The sequence below is a fragment of the Oncorhynchus kisutch genome, linkage group LG6 (assembly GCF_002021735.2).
Source record: "Oncorhynchus kisutch isolate 150728-3 linkage group LG6, Okis_V2, whole genome shotgun sequence".
NCBI lineage: Eukaryota > Metazoa > Chordata > Actinopteri > Salmoniformes > Salmonidae > Oncorhynchus > Oncorhynchus kisutch.
In genome coordinates, this window is record NC_034179.2 from 78,439,673 (window position 1) to 78,456,822 (window position 17,150).

General features: G+C 41.5%; 2 protein-coding genes across 5 annotated transcripts; one reads left to right on the top strand and one right to left on the bottom strand.

Moving 5' to 3' along the window:
* Positions 1-918: 918 nt before the first annotated feature.
* LOC109893536 (phosphoribosyl pyrophosphate synthase-associated protein 1) lies at positions 919-12,126 on the top strand. 4 transcript variants are annotated; one of them, XM_020486781.2, is made up of 11 exons: positions 919-1,322; positions 1,884-1,936; positions 4,218-4,284; positions 4,693-4,865; positions 5,370-5,485; positions 5,600-5,655; positions 5,761-5,906; positions 6,912-6,956; positions 8,921-8,991; positions 9,190-9,336; positions 10,047-12,126. In XM_020486781.2, exons 1-11 carry the CDS (start codon positions 1,240-1,242, stop codon positions 10,203-10,205), a joined length of 1,116 nt encoding a protein of 371 aa, XP_020342370.1. In that variant the 5' UTR covers positions 919-1,239; the 3' UTR covers positions 10,206-12,126. The 4 variants fall into 4 exon arrangements, with proteins under 4 accessions (XP_020342370.1, XP_020342371.1, XP_020342373.1 ...); XM_020486784.2 differs by having other exon boundaries at positions 933-1,322; positions 4,795-4,865; XM_020486782.2 differs by lacking the exon at positions 6,912-6,956 and having other exon boundaries at positions 930-1,322.
* Positions 12,127-14,929: 2,803 nt separating this feature from the next.
* Positions 14,930-16,699, bottom strand: LOC109892278 (ras-related protein Rap-2a-like). The gene has a single exon (XM_020484731.2). It carries the CDS (start codon positions 16,472-16,474, stop codon positions 15,848-15,850), a length of 627 nt encoding a protein of 208 aa, XP_020340320.1. The 5' UTR covers positions 16,475-16,699; the 3' UTR covers positions 14,930-15,847.
* Between the last annotated feature and the right edge of the window lie 451 nt (positions 16,700-17,150).

The window sequence follows — 17,150 nt, forward strand, 5'->3', positions numbered from 1 at the left end:
GGAGTTGTCATAATACATATAGAACGTAGTGATCAAACAGGGAAATGGTTCCAATCATTTTTACACTATTTGTTTTTTCCATAGGGGATTTTAGAAACACTTAAAATAAGGCCTGTGTTTCGTGTAGGCTTACATTGGCATGATGTTTTGATAACCATGTAAATCTCCATGTAAATCTCTCTCATCTCTATCAACATATTCAGCTCTATTTATTCTCAAATAATCAAAAAAGCTAATTAGCATCAAAGTAGACATCATACAAGACTACAAATCCCTGCAAGCTCCTGATCTTTTCAACTCATTCAGTCAAAATAACAAATCTTTTGACTAATTTCATTCATTTGAGTAAGTAATGCCCAGAGCATGCAGGACCAGCAAATGATGAACTAAATTCTCCAAAGAGTCATGCTTCTTACAAGCCTCTCATTCACGTCTAATAAATTCAGCCCAGTGGCGCAGTGGTTTAAGTGCAAGAGGTGTCACTACATTCCCTGGTTCAAATCCAGGCTGTATCACAGTCACTCGCACAGGCACTCACACAGGCACACATCTGTCTGTGATTGGGAGTCCCATAGGGTGGTGGTACACAATTGGCCCAGTGTCGTCCGGGTTTGGCTGGGGTGGGCCATTATTCTAGATAAGAATTTGTTCTTAACTGACTTGCCTGGTTAAATAAAATACAACATTAGAATAAGATGGACGGTGAAATTAAACGACTTAATATCGCTGTCTGCCAGCCTTTGGGCTATTGGACTCCCAGTGCAGGAATCTATATAATTTATTGATTAAAAAACACTCCGGTTTCCAACAAAAAATACATACATTGCTAACTCAACTAATAACAGGCGGCAGGTCTGTCAAATAAATAAAAAATACCTTCACCCGATAGGTATTATGTTTCGGTTCAGGATTCTTTTTTTTTGTGTTGTTCATGTCTTGCACAGCCAGCCAACCACACACAGTCAGACAGACAGCAACGCTAAAGAGGAGCTAGCCGCAAGCAATTTATTTCACTCAACGAGCATAACTATCTTGGGATATTATATTTATACTGGATTTAATAAGGTCTAATAATAACAAAGTGCATTTTAACATCAACGTCGCACGTTTTTTGTATCTTTCTTCGTATGACTACCTAACAGTTAGCTTAGCTTGCTAGCAAGCTGCAAGTGTGGTAACGTTAGTTTGAGAAGAAGCTAGCTAGCGGGTTACACAGGTGCTAGCTAACCAGCTGCCAGAATGAATGTCGCAAAAAGTGGTTATCGGGTCTTTTCTGCCAATTCTACTGCAGCATGTACAGAACTAGCCAAGAAGATAACTGAGTATGTATATTTTATTGTTCTGGCTAAATGTACGTGTTATGATAGATACCTAACCAGATAATGTTGCTAGCGAGGTCGCTAAAATGTGTATGCTGGTGTTTGCAGGTGCATGGCCACAGATGAAGTCATTTGAATTTAGACAAGGGTCTTGCTTACTGTCATTAATCGATTGGGTTTATGAGTTGGTCATTTGCTAGATGTTGACAATGACATTCAGAGGCTTAAGGGTATTGATTTAATGTGAGACAATGTTTGGTGTCTCCGCTGTGTGAAACTGGGAACTGTCTGTTATTAACGTTAGTGACATTGAAACAGGGAGCGAGTGCCTGTGATCTAGCTGAACTCATCCCATGTCTAGATATGCAAGGTAGTGGGCCCACTGTCTCTGAATTACAATGTGACACATTACAACATGTTGCTTGTTTGCTTAGGTTTCAAATGGTAGCGGTACAGCAGGCTTAGTCAGAGTGGGATCAGTTTCCATGCAGGGCCTCTGTCCTGTCTGAATAAGACATACAGTGTCATACCTCTTGTACTGATTTGTCTGGTGTTTTTTCACAGACGACTAGGAGTTGAATTGGGCAAGTCGGTGGTCTATCAAGAGTCCAATAGAGGTGAGTTGAAACCAATTATGTATATAACAGGGGAGGACAGCTCATAATAATTGGAATAATAACATGGAAACCATCTGTTTGATACCTTTCCATTGACTCAATTCCAGACATTATTATGAGCCGTCCTCCTCTCAGCAGCCTCCACTGGTATACAGTGCATTCGGAAAGTATTCATACCCCTTCACTTTGTTACGTTACAGCCAATATTCTAAAATTGATTTTTTTAAATTAAAAAACTCTTCAATCTACACACAATATCCCATAATGACAAAGTGAAAACAGGTTTTTAGAAATGTTTGTAACTGTACTACAATTTTGAAACTGAAATCACTTATTTACAAAATTATTCAGACCCTTTGCTATGAGACTCAAATGTATCTATAACTTGGAGTCCACGTGTGGTAAGTTCAGTTGATTAGACATGGAATGGCACACACCTGTCTATATAAGGTCCCACAGTTGACAGTGCATGTCAGAGCAAAAGCCAAGCCATGTGGTCAAAGGAATTGTCCGTATAGCTCTGAGACAGGATTGTGTCGAGGTACAGATCTGGGGAAGGGTACCAAAACATTTCTGCAGCATTGAGAGGCCCCTGTGTTCTTGGGGACCTTATCATTCTTAATTGGAAGAAGTTTGGAACCACCAAGACTTTACATAGAGCTGGCCACCCAGCCAAACTGAGCAATCAGGTTGAAGGGCCTTGGTCAGGGAGGTGACCAAGAACCCGATGGTCACTCTGACAGAGCACCAGAGTTCCTCTGTGAAGATGGAAGAACCTTCCAGAAGGACAACCATCTCTGCAGCACTCCACCAATCAGGCCTTTATGGTAGAGTGGCCAGACGGAAGCCACTCCTCAGTAAAAGGCACATGACAGCCTGCTTGGAGTTTGCCGAAAGGCACCTAAAGACTCTCAGACCATGAGAAACAAGATTCTCTGGTCTGATGAAACCAAGATTGAACTCTTTGGCCTGAATGCCAAGCGTCACGTCTGGAGGAAACCTGGAACCACAGGGGTGAAGGTTCACCTTCCAACAGGACAACAACCCATAGCACAAAGTCAATACAAAGCAGGATTGGCTTCGGGACAAGTGTCCTTGAGTGGCCCAGCCAGAGCCTGGACTTGAACCTGATCGAACATCTCTGGAGAGACCTGAAAGTAGCTGTGCAGCGACGTTCCACATCCAAACTGACAGAGCTTGAGAGGATCTACAGAGAAGAATTGGAGAAACTGCCCAAATACAGGTGTGCCAAGCTTATAGCATCATACCCAAGAAGACTCAGGGCTGTAATTGCTGCCAAAGAAGCTTCAATAAATTACTGAGTAAAGGGTCTGAATACTAATGTAAATGTGATATTTCTGTTTTTTATTTGTAATATATTTGCACTAATTTGGTAACTTTTTTCCTTTGTCATTATGGGGTATTGTTTGTAGATGGAGGGAAAAACATGTAATCAATTTTAGATGAAGGTTGTATAACAAATGTGGAAAAAGTGAAGGGGTCTGAATACTTTCCGAATGCACTGTATAAATCATTGGTTGGAACTAAAATTATTTTCCAATAATTTCGTTCTGAACAGAACCATCAATTTTATTTTTTGTTCTTTTGCAGTGTTCCGACAGCAAAATAAATTTGTGAACCGTTTCTAACCCAAAAAACAGTTTATATCATTCCTTTCTGTTCCTTTTTAAACCTCCTGAAATTGAAGATTTTTTAAAACATTTAGTTCGACATTAAATCACCACCAATTAGTGCGGATAGAATAGCTTGCTATGGAGCAGGCAAGCTATTTACATGGATTGGACAGACAAGTGTAGGGTGCGAGATGGGACTGAAATTGAAGTTGAGATTTTTTGTGGGACTGGAAAAGAATGCCTGGAACATAAAATAATGTTATTAACCGGTTCCCATACTTTTAAAATAACTGTTCTGTTCCGGAACAGTATAGATCACGTTTGTTCCCGATTCTGTTCCTAAAAAAAAAAACATTGGTTCTGTTCCCTGAACCAGTTCCAACTCCTAGTTGAAACCCAGTCACTCTGCCTACTCTGCTAATACAAAGGACAACCTATTTGTTTGGCCTGATACAAAGCATTTTTCTCTTTTGGAAAACATGACATGTTACAGATGAGTATTTACAATGGCTTGATAATTATGCCTGAACTGAGTGTTATGCCCTAGTTGACATAAACAAGTCTAGGCACATTTGGGGAGCTGTAAGTGTAAAGTTAGCATTTTACCCACACTTGCTGTTGATTCAACTTTATGTGACCCTTGATAGAGACCAGAGTAGACGTGAAGGAATCTGTTCGCGGCCAAACTATCTTCATCATCCAGACCATACCCAGGTGAGTAGACTGAAATATGTCATCTCCTCCACACTTCTGTTCTAGGACACACACACTAACCTATATTGTGTGTGTAATGTGGTGCAGCCTTTAGGACTATGCATATCAATCTATATTGTAGGAGGGGTATTCACACAGTCATATCACGTGTTAGGTTGCATTACCCATATTCAAACCTGTTTGATTCACACACTATAAATCAGGCACACGCTCATCTACCATAATATGAATAGCTACCAGTGTTATTAATAGCCATCCTCTTATCTGTCATCTGACTTGGCATGCACAAGCTGTACTGAGCATATGCTGTTGCCCTCTGCTGGAGAGTTGCTCAGTATGAGTTTGCACTGACCGCACCATAAATGTGACCATTATTTGTTATTGACACTTTTCCCTTGTTTTAACCAGAGATGTCAACACGGCCATCATGGAGCTGCTGGTCATGGCCTATGCCCTTAAGACCTCCTGTGCAAAGAACATAATTGGGGTCATTCCCTATTTCCCCTACAGCAAGCAGTGCAAGATGAGAAAAAGGGGTTCCATAGTGTGCAAGCTGCTGGCTTCCATGCTAGCCAAAGCAGGTAATTACAGCCTGTATGCAAGTGTTAACAGTTTACTGTTTACATTGCCCTTGACCATCTGTGTTAAAGGAAAATGTCGACATATTTCAACATCATATTTGTAAGCAGCCCCACCCCAACATCAATATATGTGAAAATGGCACACTTTTTTTTTGTTTTGTGGAAACAATTATAGAGGAAGACAAGTGTTTCCAAAGTCGTCAGCGGTGTGCATCATGTGATTCTAACCAATAATGAGTAGGCATTGACTTCTAATTGTCTACTAATTGGTTGATGATGTCATTGGAAGCACGTATCCACCTATTTATTTTACTACAAAACAGAAACGTGCCATTTTCACGTGTTGATGTTGGGGCTGTGCTGGAGAGGAAATCAAAGTGGCAAATGTTTTACATTTCCCTTTAAACATGCCTCTGTGGCTGATTTCTCATTCTGCACCCTCTGTTAAAAGCAGTCTGCTGTTTCTTCAGTCTCTTTTCTCATCCTCTCTCTTTCTCCTTCCAGGTTTAACTCACATCATCACCATGGACTTACATCAGAAGGAGATTCAGGGCTTCTTCAGTTTTCCAGTGGACAACCTGCGTGCCTCCCCCTTCCTGCTTCAGTACATCCAGGAGGAGGTAACCATCTCACTGTAGCTCATGTGCCATGCCTGGTAGTAAAGTTGTAAGATAGTAAACTACACTCAGCAGCCTATTCAATGTCAAATGTGGGCTCCTCTCACTTCCCTTCAGGTCCCAGATTACAGAAACGCCATTATTGTTGCAAAGTCACCGTCTGCTGCTAAGAGGTAACATATTATTTAGTTATGGAGGCCTGGAGTGTGATCATCTAATGTACATAATGTAAAAGGGAGTCTGCATTTCTCCGGTGTTTTCTTGCTGTTGTCTTTCAGAGCTCAGTCCTATGCAGAGAGACTGCGTTTGGGCCTGGCAGTGATGCATGGCGAGGCTCAGTGTTCAGAGTCTGACATGGCGGACGGACGACACTCTCCCCCCTGTGTCCGTAACACCTCAGGACACCCTGGGCTGGAGTTGCCTTGTAAGACCTCTCTAGAAGCCCTATATAGCTTATAGCTTGGTAACTCGCCAGGTGTAGTTGTAGTCAGTCTGCCATCAGATCAAATTGAAACTGTATCTTTGTCTGTAGCTTCCCCAATTCTTTAGTGTTGGTCAGGCTGTGTCTGTAAGATATAGATGGATGCATAGATGCCTGTACTCGTCAATGGTTGCATCCAAAAATATGTTAAGTGTAGTGTGAAATGTTCAAGTCTCTGAATTATTTGAATAATTATTTCAAACCCCCAAAATATCCATGGCAAAATCCTCATCATATGGATTTAATGTCAGCACTAACGGCTTCATAAGTGATGATTCTGCTATAACCATTTCAACACCTGACATTATTTTTAAAGGATCTTGAATTGTGTAGCCTATTTATTGCACGTTCTAATTCCACACATACTCTGCCTCTACTAATGTTGCGACCTTAGCCTCCCTAAAATGTAAAGGCATTCATACCAAATCGTTTTAGAATGGTTTGCATGTTTAAAAATGACATTTTGAATAAGAGAACATATATTTTGTTTTTCATTTAGAGAGAATGACAGTAACTTGATATTGGAGATGTCTCATTTTCTCAGTACATTTGCGGTAAGGCTGTTAAAACAGTCGGGTCTGACAACATGGTCAGACTTTCTGTCTGGGCTTTGTGTCATTGGCAAATGACTCCAGAGTATTTATTATGCCAACTGGCTGTGTCCCCCTTCAGCTTTAGTGTTTGTAATAATATTTATATGATTTACTTAATTAATTATCCTTGACTTAAAAAATCCTCTTATTGTAAGCTTGGGTCAGTTGCAAACTGTCCTACACATTTCTTGAATGAATAAGCTTAGAGGAATGGTTTTGGATTCTTCACGGGTTAGCTTTAAAGATTTTGCTTCATGTAAGAGGATTTTCCCAGTCCTGGCTTCATGTCTTCGTAGTCTGTTATGTCCAGTCTCTGTGGATGTGTGTTAACGTGGTGTTTATTTGTTGATAATAGCTGGCAGCAAACAACAAGCTCCGTTCCCAGGCATAGAGCTCCCAAGTACGACCGTAAACTTAATTCCCTTTTGACCACCAAATGGTTCCTCTCCAAATGGTTCCTAAATGCGTGCATGTAGTGATCAAGGGTTTTCGAATCATCTTGCCAACAAACAGTCTTAAGTGCATGGTCCTCAGTTGTGATTGAGGAAAGCATAACAAAGACAATCAATGGACCAATTACAAATGATCTGGATCAGTTAGTTGATGTGGTCCAGCGCTACAGATCCATAGTGGGTGTACTGACGCCTATGTACCCTCACTGCATACTGTAGATGAGATCCTCATCAGGAATGGATCAATGTCTTCCTTGATCCACAGTCAGGTCTCCAGCAGTGTGCCGGTGTCAGAGGCAGAGACTTCAGATTGTTCTGCAAGATGGCCTGAAAGTCCTCCGTTAGTTGCTTTGTGAGACTCTCTTCAATCATCTGACAAATGGAACCATTTCTCCCAGATACATGTTTATATTTTCATCCGGACTCATCTTGCCAATCAACACATCATGCTTCCCTATTGAAGCCTCGCCCGAAGGAGTCTGATTAACACCTGCCCTTCAGAAATGCATGTTTTGAATACTAATTAAGCATGCCTTTGATATATAGGCCTAATACATCATGATAGGAAGAGGAAACAGGATAATCCTTTTTTTCAGAATCTAAAGCAAAGATCCAGATTTTTGGGTGGGTGGCAACATGTTGTTCTTGTGTGTGCTGCTGAACACACAGTACAGTACACCACAGTAGGTCAGGTCAGGGTTATGTTGTGTTCACCCTCTTCCCTGCTGCCCATACAAACCAGTGGGCTGCTGTGTGTCACACCTTGGGCCTTCCCACATTTAAATAACTGTAAATCCTAAATGTGGACCCTACATGTCAGTAACAACACATCTGTTGGTTTGGGTGTGAATATGCAAATCTGATTAAATACCTCTAACCATGACTATCACATATTAGTTGTATTATAGCATATGTATTCCTTAGCTCAGCAATGCTGGCTTCTAGCATCATTGAGAGGATTGCTGAGATCTTCAGGCTTTTCAACTCTTGCCTCATATATCCAAGACAAGTTTATCTCTAACATATGTGTAGGCCTAACTATAGTTTTTACTAGATCATTTTGATTAATTTCTATATTCTACCTGAAAATATTCTAAGTAGTACCTCTTCAAGACTACAGAAGGTTTTAAGACTTAGTGGTGATGTTGATGCATTTTGAAAAGCTGAAATGTTCCAGTGCTTATTATTGCTTGTGTGTGGTCCCCTGTAAGGAAGGCATGTGTTCCTGGCATGAACCTGTGTTCCCTACTCATCTCTAGCTTCCACTCCCACAATCAGCTTCCCCAGTCTGGCTGGCTGATTGTCCATCCGCTGATTGTGCGCTTCCCCCATTGACTGACAACAGTGGTGTTCAATAAGACAAACCTGGAACATTAGTAAGCGTGTGATTACCTCATCAGTGCTTGTCTGCCTCTATCGTTTTTGATGGATTAACGACAAGATTAGGTTGTGCATATTGTCATAGGCAAACTGTTGCCAAATGTCTGCACTGAGCTCTGAGCAGACAGTGTGTAGTGGAGGCAATTTAATATCAGCGTCTGATTGGGTATGCTGGGCAAAAAGCCTGTCATTTTGATTATCCTTGTGCTGGAATGAGTTTGGCATTCCATTTAAATCTATAAGGGTATAATTGGGACAATTGACAGAATTTATCTAATTTCCCAATTACATCTCATTTGGAAAAGAGTCAGTTACCCAGTAGAAGGGGAATTGCATGGAACATCAACTATTAATTGAAGAATACATAATCATAACAGTGATTGAAATTGGACTTTGTAATTGTGGAAAGCTCATACTTTTTAACCCATTTTACCCAATCTACTCTGAGATGTATCCTCATTAGTTTGACTGTTTATGCCTATGGATACTGTATGTGATGACTAGCAGTGACCAGTTCGTTCTTCCTTTTCAGTAATGATGGCCAAGGAGAAGCCCCCAATCACTGTTGTAGGAGATGTGGGAGGAAGAATCGCCATCATTGTTGTAAGAAATGTGCCCATTTGGTTTGGGCCATTTGTGGTTTTGTCCTGCAAAGGCCTGTGCTAAAATGAGCCAATTGAAATGAATTTGCAACATTTTGCCACATTGTATTTAATAACAGAATATGACAGCCTTAGATTATGGATGAAGGAACTACAGGCGTACATCATTTCCAATCCCGTGGTTGCCGTTCTTTCCCAGGATGACATCATCGACGACGTGGAGGACTTTGTGGCGGCAGCTGAGATTCTGAAGGAGAGAGGAGCTTATAAGATCTACATCATGGCTACACATGGGCTGCTGTCTGCCGATGCCCCCCGTCTTATTGAGGAGTCCGCCATCGACGAGGTGAGATACAGATGTAGGATCTTCATTTCAGACAGTTTGCTACAGCAGGAAAATAATCCTGCAGCAACAGGAAATGTGAATTATTATGTGGATTATAATTAATAGACGTTTTTTGAGGGGTTGATACATTTTTCATGAGGGGAAAATCAAGTGGAAATGACAACCTTCAGAAGCCTTTTTAAACTTCAATTACACTATAAGTTTTAGATTTCTTGCATTACATTTCCTGCAACAGGGTGATCAAATTAAGATCCTACATCTGTAACAGCAGCCCTGTGTTCTGAATTTATCACTACATCTTGAATGGGGAAGTGCTCAGTTCCTCATCGTAAAAGCTTTTCAGTCACTTTACAAAAGAAAGGCACTGGCAACACTTTCTATGTACCACCTGTGTGCAAGATATTGCAACTTGATTCATAGGATGTTTCATCGCCTGTATTAAGGCTGTTATAAGATATGGTAGTCAGGCACAGTTCAGTCTGGGTATGAGACTAAATAGACCACACCGACGAACGGTTGAAAGCAGCGGGTGGCCCGGCAGTCCTATCGCCTTTGACCACAGTACATCGTCCATCATTTTATATTTATTTCCAAGCGATTCTACATGTAACATCAACACTGTTCGTGGACACCCAGCAGGTGATCTACTGCACACGGCCAACCTTCATTATGGTGTTTCCTCCTCTGTTCCCTGTCTGTCTCCCCCCCAGGTGGTGGTGACTAACACCGTCCCTCACGAGGTACAGAAGCTCCAGTGTCCCAAGATCAAGACAGTGGACGTCAGTATGATCCTGGCCGAGGCCATCCGCCGCATCCACAATGGGGAGTCCATGGCCTACCTGTTCCGCAACATCACGGTGGACGACTAAGGCCAGAGACAGGGTTGAGTTTGTGCTAGGTGAGGTGTTAGGAGAAAACCGGTGGTATACACGCTATGCTCCCGTCCTCTCTCCACAGTGCTAGAAGTGCATACTGTCCCTGTTGTCTGCACCTTCACACACAGCCTAGTTCCGATGACTAGGACGAGGGGGAGTACCGTCATCATATCCCCTCTTACAAACCAATAAAATGCATTTTCATCAGCTTTTAGTGCCCGAAACATAACATGGAGTTAAGAGATAAAAGAAACAAAAAGTTGAGCAATACTAAAAGGTTGATTTAACGTGTGTATTTGTTGTCAGGTCTTTTGTGTTTTTTTTTGCCTTACTATGCTAAGGTCTGGCAAACCAGCAATGCATGAATTACTGTACCTCACCTCCATGGTAGTTTTGATGTCTTTTTTAATTCCTCCATGCTTCAAGATATGAAGGGATTTGTTATTTTGTTGGTTCACTGTTCACTGTTTTTCCCACCTGAGTAAAAGGTGTAGGGTGAGTGTTATGATGAAAACTAGCTTTCCTTGTCTAGCCCAGGGGTGGGAAAAATATATATTATGTTGGGTCAAAAACTCCAGGCCACTCTTGAACGTCTGAAGCTAGATAAAAAGTATGTAGATATTATAATAGACTGATATTTTTTTTCAAACTGACCTTTTTCTGGCCCACAAATTGCTTTTGGGAAAAATCTGTGTGGCCTTCTGATAAATGTTGAAATCCCGATGTGGCCCTCGAGCCAAAATGATTGCTCACCCCTGGTCTAGCCACTGTCAACATATCTAATGATGACTTTTCTTCAGTTCTCCATTATGAAGGAGGTTGACCCTATTTCACTCTTTAAGTATCTTCCCAATAACATCACTTATTGCTTGAATCATTTCCCCCTGGCCCTCCAGGCCTACCGAGCACTGTGACTGCTTTGCATTTAGATGCAGGTGTGTTAATGCAAAACCTACTGAGAACAAAGCTAAAGGAACCCTAGTACAGCAGCTCCCAACCAGTTCTGTGTGACACCTAAGCCTCGTGAATTCAGGCTGACTCACCAAATACATCTAATAACACCACATGTATTGTCTACCACCACACATTAGGCCACAGATTAGGACATTTTGACCCACCATGTTTGAATCCCAAACACTGTCCTAGTCATTGTTACTGTATTGGTCTAGTCAGTCAACTGTTCTCTGTGTAATTAACAAATGTCATGATGATCTGAATGGATTTAACCTTTTATATTAAAGGGGGATATGACATCCTGACTCTGAAGTAGACTTTCCTATATAGTCTTGTTGCTTCTCATTGGCATTCAGAAAGACTGACAATATATGCATTATGTGTCCATGCTGAGGTCATGGTTTTGATGATAGAAATTGTAATCGTGACCCTTTACCATTTAGTGTCCCCTATGAAAAGATGTGGACTAATAGTCAAACTGATGTTCAAGGGAAGTTGTGTCTGAACCCTCTGTTGGAGCTTTAAGCTCAGGGAGATATGTTTCTGAGCCAAATTCATAATGTATGTGAAGAAAAACCGCTCTTAATGCTTGTGCCTATGTCTCTGGTACAGCAAAGTCTGCAAATGTAAATGTGTTACATTCCGTTTGACAGAACTTTCTCTTTACCATTCTTTGTTACTTTTGTTGTTGACATTCGTTCCTTTGTTATCCTGTAGGATGTGCTAATTGTAAACCGCTAACTACCTGTGTGTGGTACAGACATGAGGAAAGGTCCTTCTTGGAGAGAAATAGCTGTTGCTATGCCAACTCATATCCATGTCTTCCGATAGCACATTGATTTGTTACTTCACTCTCATTGTCTGATCTTGATGTAACCTATTTTATGAGTTTATGATTTAATCGAATAATTGGTGTCTGCATCCAATTTTTTGTAAGTTAAAATAAACATTTGGCTTCATTTGTTTTTGCCAGACTTTTTATTGGTGAACAAAATTGTTATGTGTTCAATAATGTAACCAGTTACTACAATTCTCCAGAATAAAATGTATCTCTAGTCTTAACAATCAATTTACTCTTCTATTAAAATTAACCCTTCACATTATTCAGGTCAAACTTCATCAGATCCCAGAACTATTGATTTGTAGTTACACAATTATTTGACCATCGTACAATCCCAATATTGTCAGTTGTTATACTTGATCAGGGGAAAATACCATTGAGTTTTATCTACGCTTTGATCAGAGAACATTACTTCTGGTTTGTGTTGTTGTAGTATAGCTACCTAATGCAGTGAGTGGACCGTACAGTGAGACAACTTCTTCAGATGAAGTCAGGGACCCTTTACTTGTTCCAAACTTCTCAGGTTTCTACTCATCACTGAGGAGCTTTGACCAAGTCGAGGGGCAGAGACGGACTAGAAAACTCTTATCCCTTGCAGTGGAGGCATTGGTAAGGATGCGCATGCTAAAATTCTTCACCACCACTCCTAAGAACTGTAAAAAGGTATGATAAAGACATTATAGACTAGTAATAGAATCTCTTAACTAGAAGTGCTGACTTCTGATGTTGGCCCTTTGAAGTCTTGGATCACAGAAAATAATTTGCATACATAATATTTAGGAGCTGTAAGTTGGCCCATCACCTATAAAATAAATTGTACATTTAAGTTTTGATAGATGGTAAACAGAAGCCCTTCCAACCCCGGAGAGAGTGGTACGCACCTGAGTGTGGGTCTCTGTCGGTGAGTGTTGGTGGTGTGAACTAGCTGGTGCATCGACAGCTGTGTGTTTAAACAGGACCCAAAGAGGAACTAGAGTGTCACAGATCATAGGTCACTTCCTCGTCTGGGCAGAGGGAAACAATGCACCATGTCTCTTTGTGTGGTTGGAAAGGGGAAACATATTTATGTGTGTGCACAGTATTATATATTAGAATTATCACTAGAGCACAGTTGTTACAGTCTTAACTTTCATTAAGTACACTTATACTGGATTCTGATTGTTACTATGGAAACATTATCTGCTGGTAATTGTTGATACAGATAGTTACAGGAAGTTCACATAGATAGCTAATGTCCATGCAACAATATTATATAACTGACATTATTTGTGGCAGTGTCAGGTTAATGATGCATTGATCAGGAAAGTAGATCCTTATGTGAGAATTTCACACTCTTTTCATATGGAACCTAGACATGATTCCCTGCAGAATGGTTTCTGTTACTAGCCATGTCAATGATCTGGGCATTGGAGGAACAAGTTGACATCCTGCCGAGCAGCACAAACAATGGTCTTTTGTCTGGCACAGTGAGAGGTTCCCTAGTATTTTATTTCTGCTCTGGCCAGGTTTTGTATTAACTAGCAGGTTTCCCCATAGATTTCAAGGTGCGTTGTGTGACAGACTAGCAATGTCAAAAACATATAGGCCTACCACTAGAGGGTAATGTGAGACAACTTACTGTAACTGGTGACATTTTAACATTATAATTTAATCTTTTATTTAGCTAGGCAAGTCAGTTAAGGACACATTCTTATTTACAATGATGGCCTACCAAAAGGCCTCCTGCGGGGACGGGGGCTGGGATAAAAAAATATAATATAGGACCAAACACACATCACGACAAGAGACACCACAACACTACATAAAGAGAGACCTAAGACAACATAGCAAGGCAGCGACACATGACAACACAGCATGGTAGCAACACAACATGACAACAACAACATGGCAGCAACACAAAACATGGTACAAACATTATTGGGCTCAGACAACAGCACAAAGGGCAAGAAGGTAGAGACAACAATACATCACGCAAAGCAGCCACAACTGTCAGTAAGAGTGTCCATGATTGAGTCTTTGAATGAAGAGATGGAGATAAAACTGTCCAGTTTGAGTGTTTTTTGCAGCTTGTTCCAGTCACTAGCTGCAGTGAACTGAAAAGAGGAGCGACCCAGGGATGAGTGTGCTTTGGGGACCTTTAACAGAATGTGACTGGCAGAACGGGTGTTGAATGTGGAGGATGAGGGCTACAGTAGATATCTCAGATAGGGGGGAGTGAGGTCTAAGAGGGTTTTATAAATAAGCTTCAACCAGTGGGTCTTGTGACGTGTATACAGAGATGACCTGTTTACAGAGGAGCATAGAGTGCACTGATGTGTCCTTTAAGGAGCATTGGTGGCAAATCTGATAGCCGAATGGTAAAGAACATCTAGCCGCTCGAGAACACCTTTACCTGCCGATCTAAAAATTGCGTCTCCGTAATCTAGCATGGGTAGGATGGTGAAGATGCTTGAAGAGGTAGGATACCTGTTGACGGTTTTGGGAGGAAGTGAATTTTAAGGAAGTGGATTTGTGATACTGGTATGTTTTGGGATGATTCTACACCCCTGGTACTGAAGCTGATTTTATTGTCAGCATAACCACATTTCTGTCTTGTTGATTGTATGCTTGTTTATGTTATTTTTATTTATTCCAGAGCTTTGCCAGGTCTCTGCTGCAATCATACTGGAAATTGACAGATTTTTGGGGGGTATTGCTTTGTAAGTTGTTCGAAATATCATCTCTGGGCTAGTCTGTTATACAGTCTCTGGCTTGTTGAGTTTTGACTTGAGTAAAGAGGTTTGATGTTTGCATGATAAATAAGTCCTTGTCACACCTCATACCAGATGTGTTATTACTTGGCCATTAGTTTATTGCACTTTCGTTTCCAATAAGCACCTGCCAAAATGAGTCCACCGAAAATGACCATGACTAATACTTTGATATATAATAATATTTTATTTATCATGAATAGACAATATATATATACAACAAGTAATAAAGCCATAACGTATTTGTTATACTGTTTTGGTGAATAAACATGATTTAATCATCAACATGTACTTCAAATATTAATAGAAAAACAATACACTCTATATAATTTATATTTTAACACATTTTGTAAGTTTTTTAATAAATAATGATATCTGTGCAAAATAACTCCAAGTGCATATGAATATTGCCAAACAACAAATTGGTATTATAGAATGAGGAACGCAACCAGAGTTGACTCACATACTATGCTTTGTTGCCATGACAAGCAAAATAAAGATTTGTCACAAAGAAACTTCACTTGATGAATAAAAAAGCTCCCATGACACAATGTCCAAATGCAGCTTTTGCCCAATTAGTCACAACTGTCTATCGTCACAGTTATTGCAAGTGAACACCATCGACACTTACAAAAGGCAAACACAACAGTAACATAGTAGGACATAGATTGAAAACTTGACAAAGTAAGCTCATTGCCACTTTTGCACTGTCATAGTATATTTTTAACAATGACACCACCACATTCAGGACATTCAGTGCACTTTTTTCATTTAGTTTCAGCTTTATCAATGTCCCGCACCTGTGTGACGTCATTAGTTCCGCTTCCCCTTTAACAGTCAGTGTTCCTTTCCTCTACTTCAGTGGAAATGCTGTGGTGGAGATACTTAGGATGGTTAGATGAGGAGACTTACAGGGAATTGAAGCCGCCAGACTCCAACTCAGCAGCGCGGTCTATAGCAGCAGCAGTAGTAGCACATTCAACACCACTGTGTTTGTGTGTAACAATGACCCAGCTTCGGGTCCCCATCCTCAGCCTCTCTGGCCCCTGTCTGTCTTTGTCTGTCTGTCAGACCCCTCCAGCCCCTCTGCCTTAGGAAATGAGGCAGCTGTTGGTCTTGTTCATGGGGGGCCGTTTGTTGCCGTCTTTGGGGAAGGTCTCCCTGCGTCGTCTCAGTGCGGGGCTCAGCCGGCTGGGCAGGTTGGCTTGTTGCAGCAGCTCCCTGAACACCTCCAGTACGTTGTTGTTCTCCTTGGCAGACGTCTCCAAGAAGCTGTTGTTCCAGTCCAGCTCCACAGTGGACAGCACGTCTTCGCTGGACACCGTCCTCTCGCCATGCCGGTCTGTCTTATTGCCGACCACCACGATGGGTGTGAACTTGTCTTCTTTGACAGCCAGGATCTCGTCTCGCAGGCTCTTGACAGCCTCCAGGGAGTCAGGGTCATTGATGGCGTACACAAGGGCGAACGCGTCGCTGTTCTGAATGCAGAGCTTCCTCATGGCTGGGAAGGAGTAGCTGCCGCTGGTGTCCATGATGTGGATGGTGACCTTGGCCCCTCCGATGTCGAACTCCTTGCTGTGCAGTTCCTCCACGGTGCGCCGGTGCTTGGGTTCGAATGTGTCCTGGAGGAAGCGGCTGATCAGGGCCGTCTTCCCCACGCCGGCCGCCCCCAGGAACACCAGACGCACCTCCGTCTTTTCCTTCACTTCTAGAGACATGATGACTTCCTCTGACACACTTCCTCTAACACTGGCTCTCTCTCTTCCTCTGTCTTCTTTTTGAAGACTTAAAATTCTGATTTTGTTACAAAATAACTCTCCTTGATCCTGTTGAGAGGATGGAGAAGTTGGACTCTGCTGCAGAAGCTGCTGGAGTTAGTCAGTGAACAGGGACAGTGTGGTAGGTTGTAGTAGTAAATCACTGAGAGTAGCTGGCAGTTGCATCTGTGTATGTCTGGTTGCCTGTGCATGCTATTTATGGTGTTTCTCAATCAGAGATTCCAAGCCCCCTCCTGCTCTCGTCCAATCAGGAGAGTGAAGTGTCTCTTTGAGTGAATTCAAAGCAGCCAATCAGAAAGACTCATGCAAATGACAGAATCCCATTGCGAAGGAGGGAGGTGATGGATATGAGTGAGCCCAAACCAGCAGGTGTATGTAGGATGCATTGTTTGCAGTGAGATGATTTTTGTATACCCAGGATTTTTGTATACCCATGATATACTTTCATAAGACCTTTTGCACACACAAAAAGCAATTGTCTGCTCTGTGTATGGGACTGTTAAATCAGCCTATGTGTTTGTGTACTATAGAATCTATGTTGACTGTTCTTTTATGCAATATGTATGTACAGATCTTAATTTGACCTGTTTCTCACAGTAGGAAAGTAAATCATGCA

Bases quoted from the DNA above. Each gene is read 5' to 3' on its own strand.
- LOC109893536 (XM_020486781.2), top strand. From the start codon at position 1,240: ATGAATGTCGCAAAAAGTGGTTATCGGGTCTTTTCTGCCAATTCTACT. The intron at 4,866-5,369 runs GTAATTACAGCC...TTCTCCTTCCAG, and splicing joins TTCCATGCTAGCCAAAGCAG to GTTTAACTCACATCATCACC. The intron at 8,992-9,189 runs GTAAGAAATGTG...GTTCTTTCCCAG, and splicing joins GAAGAATCGCCATCATTGTT to GATGACATCATCGACGACGT.
- LOC109892278 (XM_020484731.2), bottom strand. From the start codon at position 16,474: ATGTCTCTAGAAGTGAAGGAAAAGACGGAGGTGCGTCTGGTGTTCCTG.